This window comes from Phyllopteryx taeniolatus, chromosome 3 (assembly GCF_024500385.1).
Source record: "Phyllopteryx taeniolatus isolate TA_2022b chromosome 3, UOR_Ptae_1.2, whole genome shotgun sequence".
NCBI lineage: Eukaryota > Metazoa > Chordata > Actinopteri > Syngnathiformes > Syngnathidae > Phyllopteryx > Phyllopteryx taeniolatus.
In genome coordinates, this window is record NC_084504.1 from 8309938 (window position 1) to 8326490 (window position 16553).

Sequence of the window (16553 nt, forward strand, 5' to 3'; positions counted from 1 at the left end):
GCTTCTCCAGAACTCTGCCGCCCATATTATCACAAGGACACCCTCCACTTACCACATCACTCCCGCTCTGCAACATCTCAACTGACTCCCTGTCATCCAATATAAAACACCGAGCTGCATCTTCAAGGCCATCAATAACCTCGCCCTGCCATATCTTGCCGACCCCCTTCACCTTGCCATACCCTCCCGCTCTCTCAGTTCTTTGTCCTCCATCCACTTCACCGTCCCTTCTGCCCGTCTGTCCACCGTGGGGGACAGAGGCTTCAGCCACTCTGCCCCCCATCTTTGGAACTCACTAACACCGGACCTTCGAAACACATCCTACTCATTAACCCTCTTCAAATCGAAACTCAAGACAAATCTATTCTGGACTGCCGATTCACATTAACATTTTCCATATCATTTGCCATTTTTTATTTTAATGTTGAATGTTTTGTTATTTTTATTGTATTGCTTGATTTTTTTCAACTATGTTTGTACGGTGACCTTGATTGGCATGAAAGGCACCTTTAAATAAAATGAAATATTATAATTATTATTATTATTATTATTATCACCGGTATTATTGTAACTCAGGTGATAGAGTTTCCTTCAAGCAACAGGCAAAATTGCTGTTTCGACTCGCCTATACAACGTCTAAGTAGCCCTCTGAAAAATCCCTTTATTCCAAACTTGACCACTCCTTTTCATTCTGTTTATGAATTTGCCACTCACATGGTCTAAATTCACAATTTTACATGGACAAAAAACAATTTTATGTTTGGCTGCCTAAATAGGCTATGGTAGGAATCTTAAAAGGAAGTAACAGGAAGAGAGTTTGGTGCAAAGGTGATCATTATTACACACTGGCAGCAATAATCTGATTGGCAGGGGGTAAAGATGCCTTCAAGCAAGAGGTAAATGACTGGTTTCACAGTCCGTCTACTCCCCCGTCTCAGTAGTCTTCCACGAAATCAATTTATTCCAAACTTGGGCCACTCATATTTTCATTCTCCGGATGCATTTTCCACCCACATGATTTGAATTCACAATGTATTCCAGACTGGGGCCACACATTTTCATTTCCTGCCTGCATTTGCCAAACGTGGTTAAAATTCACAGTTTTACTTAGGGAAAATACATATTTGTTGTGAGCAACTGCCTAAATGGTCTTTGGCAGGAATTTTGAAGAGAGTTTGTTCTAGCTTTGAACCAGATTGCACACTGGACAATGATAATCCGAAAGTCATAACTCAGATGGTTGACAGCAAGAGGAAAGTTACTGGTTTGACTTCAATCCAGACTAGGGCCACTCATTTCTGTTCTGTGGCTTTTTTGCCATCCATATGGTTTAAGTCCATCATTGAATCTGGAGTACAACATTGTGAAATGCTCCTGTTCAACCGTAGCCCACAATTCAATTTTAACCACATTATTTTACAGTATGGCGACTACAACCCCAACGTTCACAAGCCTGGCTTTTTGGCTCAGGAGGAGCTGCTGCCTAAAAGGGTGAGTGGTTGGCTACTGTCTGCATCACTTGTGACTGACACAACATTAGCTCTGATAGCTGCAGTATTTTCACCCATGCATTGCAGGTGATCAACTTGTACCAGATGACGGCAGAAATGTGGGAGGAGAGGATCGCAGTGTGTTATGCTGAACACAGGGGTCGGACGAGGTAGGGGTGCTCACATGCTTCTTCTTCTTTTCCTTTTGGTTTGTCCTGTTAGGGATCGCCACAGCGTGTCATCCTTTTCCATGTAAGCCTATCTCCTGCATTCTCCTCTCGAATACCAACTGCCCTCATGTCTTCCCTCACGACATCCATCAACCTTCTCTTTGGTCTTCCTCTAGCTCTCTTGCCTGGCAGCTCCATCCTCATCGTCCTTCTATCAATATAGTTACTCTCTGTCCTCTGGACGTGTCCAAACCATTGAAGTCTGCTCTCTCTAACTTTGTCTCCAAAACATCGAACATTGGCTGTCCCTCTGATAAGCTCTTTTCTAACCTGGTCACTCCCAGAAAGAACCTCAACATCTTCATTTCCGCCACATCCAGCTCTGTTTCCTGTTGTCTCTCCAGTGCCACTGTCTCTAAACCGTACATCATGGCTGGCCTCACCACTGTTGTATAAACTTTGCCCTTCATCCTAGCAGAGACTCTTCTGTCACATAACACACCTGACACCTTCCTCCACCCGTTCCAACCTGTGTGGACCTGTTTCTTCACTTCTTTACCACACTCACCATTGCTCTGGACGGTTGACCCTACAGCCTAACTCTTCCCCCTCCACCTCTCTCATTCATGCACATATATTCTGTTTTACTTCGGCTAATCTTCATTCCTCTCCTTTCAGAATTTCTCTTTCACCTCTAAGTCACATCCTACCTGTGGGGCATAGCTACGAATCACATTATACTGTACTTAACACCCTCAATTTCAAGTTTCAGCCTCATCACGCAGTCTGATACTATTTTCACCTCCAAGACATTCATAGCTAACTCTTCCTTTAAAATAACCCCAACTCCATTTCTCTTCCCATCTACACCATTGTAAAATAATTTAAACCCTGCCCCTAAACTTCTAGCCTTACTGCCTTTCCACCTGCTCTCCTGGACATACAATATATCAACCTTTGTCCTAATCATCATGTCAACCAACTCCCAAGCTTTTCTTGTCATAGTCCCAACATTCAAAGTTCCCACATTCAGTTCTAGGCTCTGTGCTTTCCCCTTCTCTTGCTGCCTACTCACATGCATGACAGTGAAATCATCAGCATGCTTAAAATTAAGGATGGGTATGAAAAATAAATTTTATAACTTGCCTAAATAGGTTGAGTTAGAAATCTTTGTCATTACTGTTTTGGTCACATTTGGCAGTAAACCAGGTATTGGAGATTTAAAATGAAAAATCTCATTTAACATATGGCTGTCTAAACAGGCTGTGGTTAAAAGTCCATTTAAACATGTTTTGATGCCTAAAAAGGATGCAAATGCGATACAGATGTACAAAGAAAGTAACACGGAAGCGAGTTAAGGCAGAATAATACAAAAGTAACACGAAGGGAGACATTTTGTGCAGATCTCAGTCAGGTTGCACATTTTACAGCAATTCAAATTCAACACACAACATCCAATTTAACGTGTGGCCGCCTAAACAGTTCTGGCGTTTAGACAAAATCAGGTCCACATTGCGCCCTCAATTGGGTGTCGTAGAAATTGAAGAATACAGTAATGGGTAGAGAGTTATTGCACGTGATTCAGATTGTACTGTATATTTGACAGAAATCCGAATTGAACATCCAGAGTCCAATTTAAAATCTGTGCTTGCCTAAATGGACTGTGGGTAGTGTTCTACAAATAAAGTAACAAGAAGACGGTTGGTGTAGAATCGAAAACGAAAATAACAAGAACAGAGTTGGTGCAACAGTAGAAATCTAAAATCCCAATAAGAGGAAGAGAGTTTGTGGGGTGGCACGGTGGCCGACTGGTTAGCACATCTTCCTCACAGTTCTGAGGACCGGGGTTTAAATCCCAGCCTCGCCTGTGTGGCGTTTGCATGTTCTCCCCGTGCCTGTGTGGGTTTTCTCCGGGTACTCTGGTTTCTTCCCACATCCCAAAAACATGTGGCAGGTTGATTGAAGAGTCTAAATTGCCCATAGGTGTGACTGTGAGTGCAAATGGTTGATTGTTTATCTGTGCCCTGTGATTGGCTGGCAACCAGTTCAGGGTGTACCTCCCCTCTCGCCCGAAGTTTGCTGGGATACTATAGGCTCCAGCACACCCGCGAACCATGTGAGGATAAGTGGTACAGAAAATGGATGGATGGATGGAGTTTGTGGTCGGATGTGATGTAGATTGCCTAGTTGGAAACAATTCAGATCAAACATGCAAAATTAAATTTAATTTGTGTGGCTACCTAAACCGGCTGTGGTAGAATCTAAAAACAAAGTAACAGGAAGAGAGTTGTTGCACATGTGATCCAGATTGTATAATTGACAGCGATTCACATTGAACATGCATATTCCAATTTAACAGCTCTGTCTGCCTAAATGGGCTGCAGTAAAAGTCTAAAAACGAAATAACAGAAAGAGAGTTTGATGTTGATGTGATCCAGAATGCACTTTTAGCAGCAATTTACATTCAACAAACAAATTGAATGTGTTTGGCCGCCTTACTGGGCTGTGGAAGAAAGCCAAAAATAAAGTATCAGCCAGAAAGTTGTTCCACATCTGATCCAGATTGCACATTTGGATGCAATTCAGCTCCAACATTCATTGATTCATTCATCTTCCGTTCTACTTATCCTCACTAGGGTCACGGGCGTGCTTGAGCCTATCCTACCTATCTTCGGGCGAGAGGTGGGGTACACCCTGTACTGGTCGTCAGCCAATCGCAGGGCACATATAAACAAACAACCATTTGCACTCACATTCACACCTACAGGCAATTTAGACTCTTCAATTAACCTACCCTGCATGTTTTTGGGATGTGGGAGGAAACCGGAGTACCCGCAGAAAACCCACGCAGGCACGGGGAGAACATGCAACCTCCACGTAGGCGGGGCCGGGATTTGAACTCCGGTCCTCAGAACTGTGAGGCAGATGTGCTAACCAGTCGTTCACCGTGCCGCCCAGCTCCAACATGCAAAATCCAATTTAATTTGTGTACCTGCCTCAGTAGGGCAACGGTAGAAATCTTAAAACCAAGTAACAGGAAGAGAGTGTGGTGTAGGGTCCTCCAGAATGAATCAATTTGAATTGAACTTTAAAAAAACAACTTATCGTGCTTAACGGGCTGCGGACGAAAAGCCAAAAACGAAGTAACAGAAAGAGCGTTGTGGTAAATGTGATCTAGATTGCACATTGCACAAATCAAATTTAACGTGCGACTGCCTAAACGGACTCCAGTAGAAATCTATAATATAAAATCTAAGTAACAGAAAGAGAGGTTACCCTCAGATGTGGTCCAGATGCTTTGTTTTGTTTATTTTTTTTCTTGCGGCCAGTGTTGTCTTTTCTTGTTTATTTTTCTCTGTCCTCTCCTTTTTCTTTTCTGTCAGTCGCCTATCAAACCTTGTTCTGTCCAACTAAAATTTTAAATATCCACCAAAATACAAAGAACTACAGCGATAGTTAAAAAACAAACAAACAAAAAACAGCAACTCTACTGTTGCCCAGTAAAACTGTTCCAGCATAAAAGTGGGACATATACTCTATTCTGCTTGACCTAGCAGCTAATAAAAGAAATAAAAATAAAAATTAACTTGAAAAATAAATTTTAACGCACAGGGCCTTTTTCTAGACCGGCCTGCGGCGAAACCTTCCAGCTAAAGCAACAATGATGTAGATTGTGGTTATAATAGAAAAACGGTTGGATAGCTTCCACCAAAGTCAGGCGACAGAATGAATGAAAGCGTTGTTGAAATAAGCAGTGTATAAAGGGTAGCGGGAGGAGGAGGAAGAGGCGGAGGTGCGGACGAGTGGTTTTGCGTTCGGATGGCCAGGCGAGTCCATTCTGGCCAGAGTCATAAATGAATCACTTGCACTGATCGATCAGCTTTTCAAAGGCGGTGGAGGGAAGAGACTCTCCATTCTCGACTTCAGTATACTATTGAATTGCTTGCAAAGACATTCACAAAAGGGAGATGATTGCCCACAAGTCGAAAGCAACCCCCACTGGAACGAGTGTGTTTGTGTGTGTATGTGTGCGTGTGTGTTTGTGTGTGTGCGTGCGTGCATGCGTGGGTGTGTGCGCGCAGGCTTGTGTGTGCGTGTTTGTGTGTGTGTGTGCACGGGACCGCGCATTTTGAGAGTCGAGTTAGGGTGTCAGTGTGATTTCTGAACGGCCCCTTCCTTGGTCGGAATGAATGCGAGAGGAGCGGCATAGTGGATCTGTGCTCAACAATAAGGCGTAACGCGGAGTAGTTTGGCACAGCTCCTCATTGTCGGAGGTTGAAATAAAAAAGAAATATGTATTGTCATTTAGTACATACGAACTGTGACCACTGTATCGAACAATTCAATATAGATACAGTACATGTATTGTTGCACCACTATTTATTTTATTTTTTCAGAGCTCTCGGTGCTATGAGGCACATTAGGCCGCAATTGCGGTTTCAGTAATCAGTAGTTTTTACAGGAGCAGGTGATTGGCCTACTGCCCAACCCCAGCACCTGGTATTCCTTGACGGTCTCCCATCCAAGTCGTAGCCAGGACTGACCCTGCTTCGCTTCCGAGATCGGGCATTCTCAGTGCAGTTCCCAGGGCACCGGACAGCTCAACCGGCCCGCGGTGTCGCCTCCGACGTGGTCGAAGTCGGGGCGCACGCCTGTGTTGCTTTCATGAACTGCGAGGATAGCGCGCTTCCTTTTCTCACCTCCGATATGATAGGATGCCATAGTAAAGGGCTTGACAAAAAAAAAAAAAATTATACTGTTGTTAAAGATTCCTGCTGCGGTCACCTGTTTGTGGTCGGGGGACCCACGGGAGACGTTCTCTCGAGGGTTGACGTGTCCGCTTCGGGGTTAACTCCCTTCACTGGTTTCCGTCGCAGAGTGAGAGGCAGGCGGCAAGAAGCACAGAGGCAGAATGGATTCACTGCGGAATTGGGGCTTTATTGGCTGCTTTACACATTATATTCAGTGACTATTCTATAGCTCGCTGGCTAAACTGTCCCCGGTCGCCATCTATATCGCAGCTGAAAACATACATGCACCTCACATGTTCTCACTCTGAGCAGCGCACCTTAGCATTATGCGTGTACACTCACTCACATTCAGATACACGCACACACACATACACACAGACACACACTGAGCTCCCTTTCAAATACACGTCCAGCAATATCCGCAACACTGTACCAGAATCAGTATAGCATGTTCGAGAGATGCGTACACTACGGGCGGCCAAGTAAACAACAGCAGCTATTCCTGGAAGTACGAGTATCAGTCTGTTTCTGTTGATTGCGCCAGTAAATAACAGTGGCCAATTGTGGAATTAACTGACTTTGTCCGTTGCAAGGGGGCATTTTGAGTTCCAACCGGACGCTACGATTCTGTCCATTGAATTCAGAGTTTGTTGTTTTTTCCCCATCCAAATTTACTTATTAAAAATACTTTTTCCTCAACAAAAACAACTTTCATTCAAGAATAAATACGACTTTATTATTGCCAGATTATTACTTTTTCATGCAAAAAATGCCTTTTTTTTCCCTCTCTAAGTTAATTATTTTTCTCTTTAAATAAAATGTTTCTGAAAGAAAAATTCAACATTTTTCTGCAAAAATATATTTTTTTTCTCAAACAAATGCCACTATTGTTGTACAATTTATGATTTTAGTCTAATGGTACAATTTTGTGTGTGTATCTCGGGAAAGGAACCCGGACTGATCTCCTTTTTCCTTCTCCTCTCAGGGAGGAAGCCGAGATGGAATATCTGAAGATTGCTCAGGACCTGGACATGTACGGCGTCAATTACTTCTTAATCCGGGTGAGCGTCTCTCTCGTGCTTCGTGTCTCGCTGCTTTCAATTCATTTTTCCCACCTGGTGCTAAATGATGCAGTAAATTTGTCGCCTCCTTGGAGTCGAAAACAAGCCGACGACGCCACCCCCTCGGCCTTGATCGATGTGTTCTCTAAAAGGTCGGGGCATTTTCAAATGCCATCGAGGAGTTGTGTAATCCGCCGTAGCGTTTAATCCGGCATAAAGCTGCTCCTCGTCAAACTGGCGAAGGAGGATGGATGGCTGCCGCTTCATTCTCATAATTTTGAGGGAAATAAATATGATTAACATTTCTTGTAAGGTTGCTAACAATTTTGTCAGATAAAATAAAGCTTTATTGTAAAAAGTGTAGTTTAGAAAAAAAGTTCCACTTTATTTTCCTTAGATAACTTTTATTATAAAATATTTTCTTTTTTCTCATGAGGTTACTGCTTTTTAGACCGACAAAATGACGTCACAATTGTTTTCTCGAAAAAAAACATTTGATTTTTTTTTCGTAAGTTTACTTTTCTCATTAAAGTCAGACATTTTTTGTAAGAAAGAATGAGGCTAATTTTAAAGATGTAGTTTTCTGGAGAAAAAAAACACAACAGCAACATGATTTCCATAAGATAAATTTTTATTGATAAAATAAGACTTTTTTTCTTGAATTTTACTGCATTTCCTCCCCAGGAAAATATATGCCTTCATTAAAAAATAGACTAGTATTTGGAAAAGAAAAAACATTGTATATTTTCACTATTTTAAAAATGCAGCATTTTTTAAAGGGCAATTTGTGGTGAAAAAGTAGCAATCCATTTCGAGCTAGAATGTATGTTTGCAAGAAAAATAGTTCCATTCCTCCACAATTTTTTGGCCTTATTCTGCTAAGCAGCCAGGACAGAAACACATGTAGTGCCCCTTTCATGTTAAATGCTTAGTCTAAAAATTAAGATTTTTGTCTTTTAGAATAAAAAGGGAACAGATCTGCTTCTGGGCGTGGACGCTCTGGGCCTGCACATCTACGAGCCGGACAACAGGCTGACGCCCAAGTGCTCCTTTCCCTGGAACGAGATCCGCAACATCTCGTACAGTGACAAAGAGGTGCCCACGTCACTTCCTCTGTTTCCAAATACAGATATGAGTTGAATTTGTTCCGTGATCACACTTGTAACTCAAAACACGCCTTTTTCGATGAATCCTTCCCCAAGGTTCATAAATACTGAAATATCACTGCTAGTTTCGTTACCACGTCATGCAGATTTTCTTAAGGCAAAGTTATATGGTTTGGTTTACGGATTTTCTTCCAAAGATAAGACTTTTTTCTTGTAAGATGGTTGAATTAATTTTTACAAAATATATATTTTCATATTATTACAACTATTTGATTCTCATAAAGTATGATTATTCTCACAAAGTATCTACTTTGAAGAAAAAATGTTTTCCTTCAAAATAAACTTCTAAAAAATTGTATCCTCCCGAAAAAGATTTCTTGAAAAAAAAAATACTTGTTTCTAGCCATTAAATTGTTCAGAATCTGCTAAACTGCTGCTTGTAGTGAAGTTCACAGCCACCATCGATCACTCATAACTCAAATTTTTGCATTTAGCATTCAGTAGGCAAATAAAAATAGCAGGCTCCGCTTTTATGGCGTGAATGGTTCCAAACCGGTGGTCTTTTAATCGGGGGTTTGTGCCTGACTCCATTTCCAGCAAATTTCATTTCAAGTATGAAATGACTTTTTAGCAAAAGCTCAAAAGCAATAATCCCCACGAACAATATTTTTTCTCCCTGTGCGCTTTATTATAGAGTCAATTATGCAAGTGTGTACATGTGCTTTTACCGGCCAGACGCACCGTCCAATTTGACTCCATACGGAATGGTATATTTTCACATTTACATTTTTTTTCCCAAGCCTGATTTATTATAGTCCATCCATTTTCTGTACCGCTTATCCTCACTAGGCGTGCTGCAGCCTAGCCCAGCTATCTTTGGACAAGAGGCGAGGTATACCCTGAACTGGTCGCCAGCCAATCGCAGGGCACGTACAAACAAACAACCATTCACACTCACATTCACACCTACGGGCAATTTAGAGTCTTCAATCAACCTACCACGCATGTTTTTGGGATGTGGGAGGAAACCGGATTTCCCGGAGAAAACCCAGGCAGGCACGGGGAGAACATGCAAACTCCACACAGGCGGGGCGAGGATTTGAACCCCGGTCCTCAGAACTGTGAGGTCCTGGGTTCAAATCCTCAGAGCTGTGAGACAGATGTGCTAACCGGTTAACCACTGTGGCACCATTATTTATTTTATCATAGAATGATGTGTATTTTTAGGCAAAAATAAAGCAATTTTACGAGAGTAAAGCATCTTTTTGGAGTCACTGATGGTGTAGTGTTACATTCGCCTGACTTTGGCATGGGCGGCGTGGGTTCAGTTCCCACTCAGTGACAGTGTGAATGTAAGTGCAAATGGTTGTCCATGTCTATACGTGCCCTGCGACTGACTGGCGACCAGTCAAACAAGCAATGACTTTATTATTATCTTTCTAAAAATTTGCACTTCAGTCTCATAAGATTCATACTTTTTTAATTATGACTTTTTTGGGAAACAAATGTGACTTTATTCTTAAAAAAAACATGACTAATGGCTAAGATAACAACTTTGTTTTAGACTTTGACTTTTTTTCTGAATGCTTAAGATTCTAATTTTGTTTCTCAATTTTTTATTATTGTTGTTCTTGTAAGATTACGCCTTTTTCATGATTTTCTTTTCTCTATGAAACAAGTACTTATTACATTGAAAACAAATCTTTTTTTCAGAAAAAACTTTACTCTTTTCACTCTTTTAAACTTTACTCCTTAAAAAAGCAACTTTGAAAACACGCTTTTTCGACTGTTTTTCCTCCCAAAAAATATTATGTTGCTAAAAATGTTTTTTTTCCTTGAAAAAAATAAGTCATTAATGTCTTAAAATGTGTAGTTTTTCCCTGTAAAAATGCAACTATTTATCGATATAAATAGACCTTTTTTCTTAAACAAATTTGACTACACAATAATCTCTCGCTTTATCACGGCTCACGCTTCGCAGTCCTGCTATATCGCAGCTTTTTTTGTAATTGTTATTACAGTTGTTTCTTAATTTTTCATACTGTTTGTGCAGTGTTTTTGTGTTATCCGTTGCTCTTGTTCTCATCAATATGTGTAACATATGTGTTTGTATTGTTATAAAAGTGTGTTCAAGACTACATAAATTTTAAGTGCTATAAATGCAATAAAAACATGCCTCGGGTGTATTTCTAAGTATTTCAGTATTTCGCGGATTTCAGTAATTGCAGGATGGTCTGGAACATAACCAGAGCAATGAAGGAGGGATTACTGTACTCTCGAAACATTACATTACATTTTAAAACAACTTTGAAAAAGATTACATTTCCAGTACTTTGAAAAAGATTACATTTCCAGTAACATTCCACTGTCTTTACCCAAATTTTTCCGGACGAATAGGACTTTTTTTTTCTTGGAAAAAAAAAAAAAAGATTTTTCTCTTTCATTTTTTTGTTTTCCTGTAAAACTGCAACTTTTTCATAAAATAAAATATGACTATTGTAAAAAAAAAAAAAAGAAGAAGACTTTTTTGATGTTATATTCTCTTCTTGTAAAACTAATGTTTTATTTTGCTTTTAGTTCACCATCAAACCTTTGGACAAGAAAGCCAACGTCTTCAAGTTCAACTCTTCACAGCTGAGAGTCAACAAATTGGTGAGTTGTGATGGCCAGTGCTTGGAAGTAACCAAGTATAAATACTTAGTTACTGTACTTATTGTAAATACATTTTCCAGGCATTCCTACTTTACTTGAGTATTCGTTTTTCTGGCCACTTTTTACTTTTACTCCCTACATTTTCAAACAGATATCTGTGTCGTACTTTCTACTCCTTAGTTTGTCAAAATGGGCTTGTGCCTTTTTTTTTTCTTTTTTTCATCGTACTTAAGTAGAGTGTTCATTGAATTTAAACATATTGATTGGGACTTTGCCCTGCAGATCCTCCAGCTGTGCATCGGCAGCCACGACTTGTTCATGCGCAGACGGCGCGTTGACTCCCTGGAGGTGCAGCAGATGAAGGCCCAGGCCAGAGAGGAGAGGGCCAGGAAGCAGGTGCTCACATTCACTTTCTCATATATCTAAGTTAATCGAATACAGTGAACCACCGTCTTTTTTTTAATGTGATTATTTTTAAAGGGTTTTTACAGTAGGTGTGTCCGAAAGTGGAGTTGCGCTTTCAGTGTAGTACCGCGTTGTGCTTCAGCATAATTTCCATTAGCTTGTTCATGGCATTTCGCATTGTATGTTAGCATTAATCTAGTGGACTATGTCGTTTGGTTGAACATTTAAATATACAATGTTTTATTCTCTTTTGTGTACGCTTCGTTTGTATGTGTTGCTGCTTCACGTGTGTTTAAGTAGTAGTTGTTTGAAGGTTTAGAATGACCAAAACATTTATGCTAATTTTCACGAGCCATCTATGACTTTTGGCATTATTTGTTAGCATTTGGACTTTCCATCCATCCATCCATTTTCTGAGCCGCTTCTCCTCACTAGGGTCGCGGGGGTGCTGGAGCCTATCCCAGCTGTCATCGGGCAGGAGGCGGGGTAGACCCTGAACTGGTTGCCAGCCAATCGCAGGGCACACAGAAACAAACAACCATTCGCGCTCACAGTCATGCCTACGGGCAATTTAGAGTCTCCAATTAATGCATGTTTTTGGGATGTGGGAGGAAACCGGAGTGCCCGGAGAAAACCCACGCAGGCACGGGGAGAACATGCAAACTCCACACAGGCGGGGCCGGGGATTGAACCCGGGTCCTCAGAACTGTGAGGCTGACGCTCTAACCAGTCGGCCACCGTGCCGCCCATTTGGACTTTCGTTCGACGAAATATGGTTTGGTTGAACGTTTTGTTTTTGAAAATCACATTGTTAGCCCAACTATGGCGTTTTACATTTTGTATTAGCATTAAGCTGGTAAACTTTTGTTTCATTGTGGCTTTGACTGCGCACACCCGGGCTGTCCAGGTGGAGAGGCAGCGTTTGCGCCAGGAGAAGCAGCGCCGGGAAGAAGCGGAACGCGTCCGGGACGAGCTGGAGAGGCGACTCATTCAGCTTCAAGACGAAGCGCACATGGCCAACGAGGCCTTGGTGGGTTCCAAACGGCTCGCTGTCCGTTCACGTACATGTAAAGATGTCTGTCTGTTTGCATGTAAACGAGAAAAAAGGTCTATCTATTCACATAAACACATATTTAAAGATCTGTCTGTTCATTCAGGACAGGATGAAATTTATTGTCCCAGAGGGAAATTTGTTTTGAATGCTACAACACTGGTGCATATGTATACAATCGTTCATTAGTTCACATACTCACATGATTTAAACTTCCGTCTTTTCATTCACATAGACAAACTTTCTGTTTGTTCACACATTGTCAACATCTGCCTGTTCATTCGCATTCACATAATTAAAACTAGGGCCCAACCGATTAATCGGCTGGCCAATTTTATTGGCCGATATAAGCCTTTTTCTAGTTGACAATTTTTTATTATTATAATTTGTTTTTTCCTGATGTTTCTCTCTGTTGTAAAGTTAAGCAAACACTAAAAATCCATATTGGTCAGGCCCTAATCATAACATCAGTTTTCACAGTCACATACAGTACATGATGTAAACACCTGTCCATCCAGTCACATACACACATATTTGAATAAAGATCAGTCGATCCATTCACATGTACGCATAGTGTCCATTCCGATACGTAATGCAAACGTCAGTCACGTCTTGTCTGTCCTTTCACAAACACGCCTAACGTCTGTCACATCCACACATTAAAAAAAAACTGTCCATCCGTTGACATAAAGGCAGGCAATATTACTCTCCGCAGTCTCCACTTTGCTGAACACTCTGTTTTCTCGGTGCCCGTAGTCCCCTCTCAGATAAAATGTGTCTCTGGGGCATTGTGTCTCATTCAAAACGGCATGTTTTTCACAGTTTTGCTTACTTAATGCCCTTAGTATCTTCTTGGATAAATTTTGTTCTGGGCCAACGTGTCTCCTTCCTGCTGTTGCGTTCATTGCAGCATGTTTTTCACAGGTTTGCTCACACCCCTGTGCCCTTAATCTCCATTCAGATAATATTTGTCTCTGGGCCCACGTGCCTCATTCAATGCAGTGTGTTTTACCTCTTTGTGCCCATAGTCTCCTCTCAGATCAAATGTGTTTCTTAGAAAACATGCCACATTCCGAGTGGTGTGTTTTACACAGTTTTGCTGGCTTTCCGTGCTCTTGGTCTCCTTTCAGTAAAAATTGGGCCAACATGCCTCATTCAACACAATGTTTTTTCAAAGTTTTTGCTACTCTGTGTGCTGTTAGTCACCTCTCGGACAACATTGTCTGTGGGCCAACCTCTCTGTTTCCTGCTGGTGCATTCAACGTGACATGTTTTTCATAGTTTTGATCAATCTTTGTGTCCTTAGTCTCCTCTCAAATAAAAAATGTCTTCTCGGCAAACATGCCTCATTCAACATGGTGTGTTTTTCAGTTTTCCTCATTCACAGTGCCCTTAGTCTCCTCTTGAATAACATTTGCCTCTGGGCTAACTGGCCTCATTTAGTGTTCTGTGTTTTTCACAGTTTTGCTCACTCACAGTGCCCTTAGTCTCCACTCTGATAGAAATATTTTTTTGGGCCAGCGTGCCTGTTTCCTACCGGTGCGTTCAAAACAGTGTGTTTTAGTCTTAGTCTCCTCTTGGATGAATTTTGTCTTTGCCCAAGGTGCCTCCTTCAAGGTGCAGTGTTTTTTACAATTTTGCTCACACTCTGTGATCTTATTCTCCTCTTGGATAAAATTTGTTTCAGGGTGAACGTGCCTTGTTCAATGTGCCTTTTTTCATCGTTTTGGTCACTCTTTGTGCTCTTAGTCTCCTCTCTGATAGAGTTTGTCTCTGGGGCAATGTGCCTGGTTCCTGTTAGTGCCTTCAACAAGGCGTGTTTTTCACAGTTTTGTTCACTCTCCGTGCCCCGAGTCTACTCTCTGATAAAATTTGCCTCAATACCACTGGTGCGTTCAACGTGGCATTTGTCACAGTTTTTCTCCTGCTCTGTCTCCTTAGTCTCCTTTTGGATTAAATCTGTTTCTGCGTGAACGTGCCTCGTTCAACGCAGCGTTTGTCAGTGTTTTGGTTACTCTTTGTGTCCTTAGTCTCCTCTCAGATAACATTAGTCCCTTAGCAAACTTGCCTCGTTCCCGCTGGTGCGTTCAATGCTGTGTCTTTTTCACCATTTTCTGCACTGTCTGTGCCCTTTGTGATGAAATATTGCTCTGGGCCAACGTGCCTGGTTCCTGCTGGTGCGTTCAATGTGAGATGATTTTCATAGTTTTGGTCACTCTGTGTGCCCTTAGTCTCCTCTCAGATAAAATTGGTCCCTTTCATGACGTACCCTGATTTCGCTGGTGCATTCAACCCTATGTGTTTTTCCACAGTTTTGCTAACTCTGTGCCCTTAGTCTCCTCTCAGATAAAAATGTGTCTCTGGGCCAATGTGCCTTGTTCAACGCTCCATGTTTTTCAGTTTTTCTCACTTTCTGTCCTTAGTCTCCTCCCTGATGTTTTTTTTCTCTGGTCCACTGTGCCTGGTTCCTGCTGGTGCGTTTGACGTGGTGTGTTTGTCATAGTTGTGGTAACTCCGTGCATCCTCTCCAGTTGCGCTCGGAGCAGACGGCGGATCTTCTGGCAGAGAAGGCCCAGCTCGCGGAGGAGGAGGCCAAGCTGCTAGCCCAGAAGGCGGCTGAGGCGGAGACGGAGATGAAGCGCATCAAGGTGACGGCCATGCGGGGCCACGAGGAAAGGCGGCTCATGGAGCACAAGATGGTGGAGGCCGAGAGAATAGCCCTTAAGATGGCGAACGAGTCGGAACACAGGTGACCGCTACGTGCTTCTTGGAGTGTCTGCCCTTTCACGTTTACGCATAATGCAATAACCACTGTGTCCATTCACGTGCAGCACCTACAACGGGGCTGTCAAACTCATTTTTGTAGCCGGCCACATTCTTGATACAGATTCATCAAAACTAGTATAATAGGGAATCACATCCATATAGTTTTGTAATGTGTCCGAATGCTATAAACGTGTGACGTTAGCCAATATCATGCTAACTTCAAATTGATTCCACGGCCGGATGAAATTGCTGAGCTAGACATGTCTGCCGTACAGGATGCATTATGTAGTTTTCATCCATCCATCCATCCATTTTCCGCACCGCTTATCCTCACTAGGGTCACGGCCGTGCTGGAGCCTATTCCAGCTAACTCCGGGCGAGAGGCAGGGTACACCCTGAACTGGTCGACAGCCAGTTGCAGGGCATATGCAGTTTTCAGTCTATCCATTTACAAACGCATGCACACACACTGACACACACGCACAATATGTAATTTTCAGTCTGTCCATTCACATATGCTCATGCACCCACGCACACAAAGAAAACAATATATCCAGTCACATATACAATATATGCAATTATCAGTCGGTCCATTCATGTACATACATCGTTTAAACCTCTGTTGAAAAGAAGGACAAAAAAACAAATTTTTATTTTATCGTGCGGCGGTGCGGCCGAGGTAATCCTCTGCAACCAATTATTTTTCGGTTTTTTTTGTTCTGCCGCTCGCTGCTACAGGTCAGAGTGGCGACCTTTAATTTACGCTGCTTAATTGTATGAATTTACTACGTGACTCCCCCTCCTTGAGCTGTCACCTTATCGTGGTGGGTTTTTTTTGTGTCCCAATGATCCTAGGAGCTAAGTTGTCTGGGGCTTTATGCCCCTGGCAGGGTCACCCATGGCAAAAAAGTCCTAGGTGAGGGACCAGACAAAGCACGGCTCAAAGACCCCTTATGATGACGACAAACAATGGCCTCAGGTTTCCCTTGCCCGGACGCGGGTCATCGGGGCCCCCCTCTGGAGCCAGGCCTGGAGGTGGGGCTCAAAGGCGAGCGCCTGGTGGCCGAGCCTGCACCCATGGGGCCCGGCAGGGCACAGCCC

General features: G+C 42.3%; 1 protein-coding gene across 6 annotated transcripts in view; it reads left to right on the forward strand.

Annotated features, from left to right (window-relative positions):
* nf2a (NF2, moesin-ezrin-radixin like (MERLIN) tumor suppressor a) overlaps window positions 1-16553 on the forward strand; it is a 70370-nt gene that overhangs the window by 24164 nt on the left and 29653 nt on the right. For all 6 annotated transcript variants that reach the window (XR_009787623.1, XM_061766815.1, XM_061766819.1 and 3 more), the window contains 8 exons: window positions 1423-1491; window positions 1578-1660; window positions 7397-7472; window positions 8433-8567; window positions 11156-11230; window positions 11513-11626; window positions 12543-12665; window positions 15218-15435. Coding sequence is in view for 5 of the 6 variants with exons in the window: in XM_061766815.1 (XP_061622799.1) it covers window positions 1423-1491; window positions 1578-1660; window positions 7397-7472; window positions 8433-8567; window positions 11156-11230; window positions 11513-11626; window positions 12543-12665; window positions 15218-15435 (893 nt within the window). In the remaining variant the exon portion in view is untranslated. The remainder of the gene's footprint in view (window positions 1-1422; window positions 1492-1577; window positions 1661-7396; window positions 7473-8432; window positions 8568-11155; window positions 11231-11512; window positions 11627-12542; window positions 12666-15217; window positions 15436-16553) is intronic.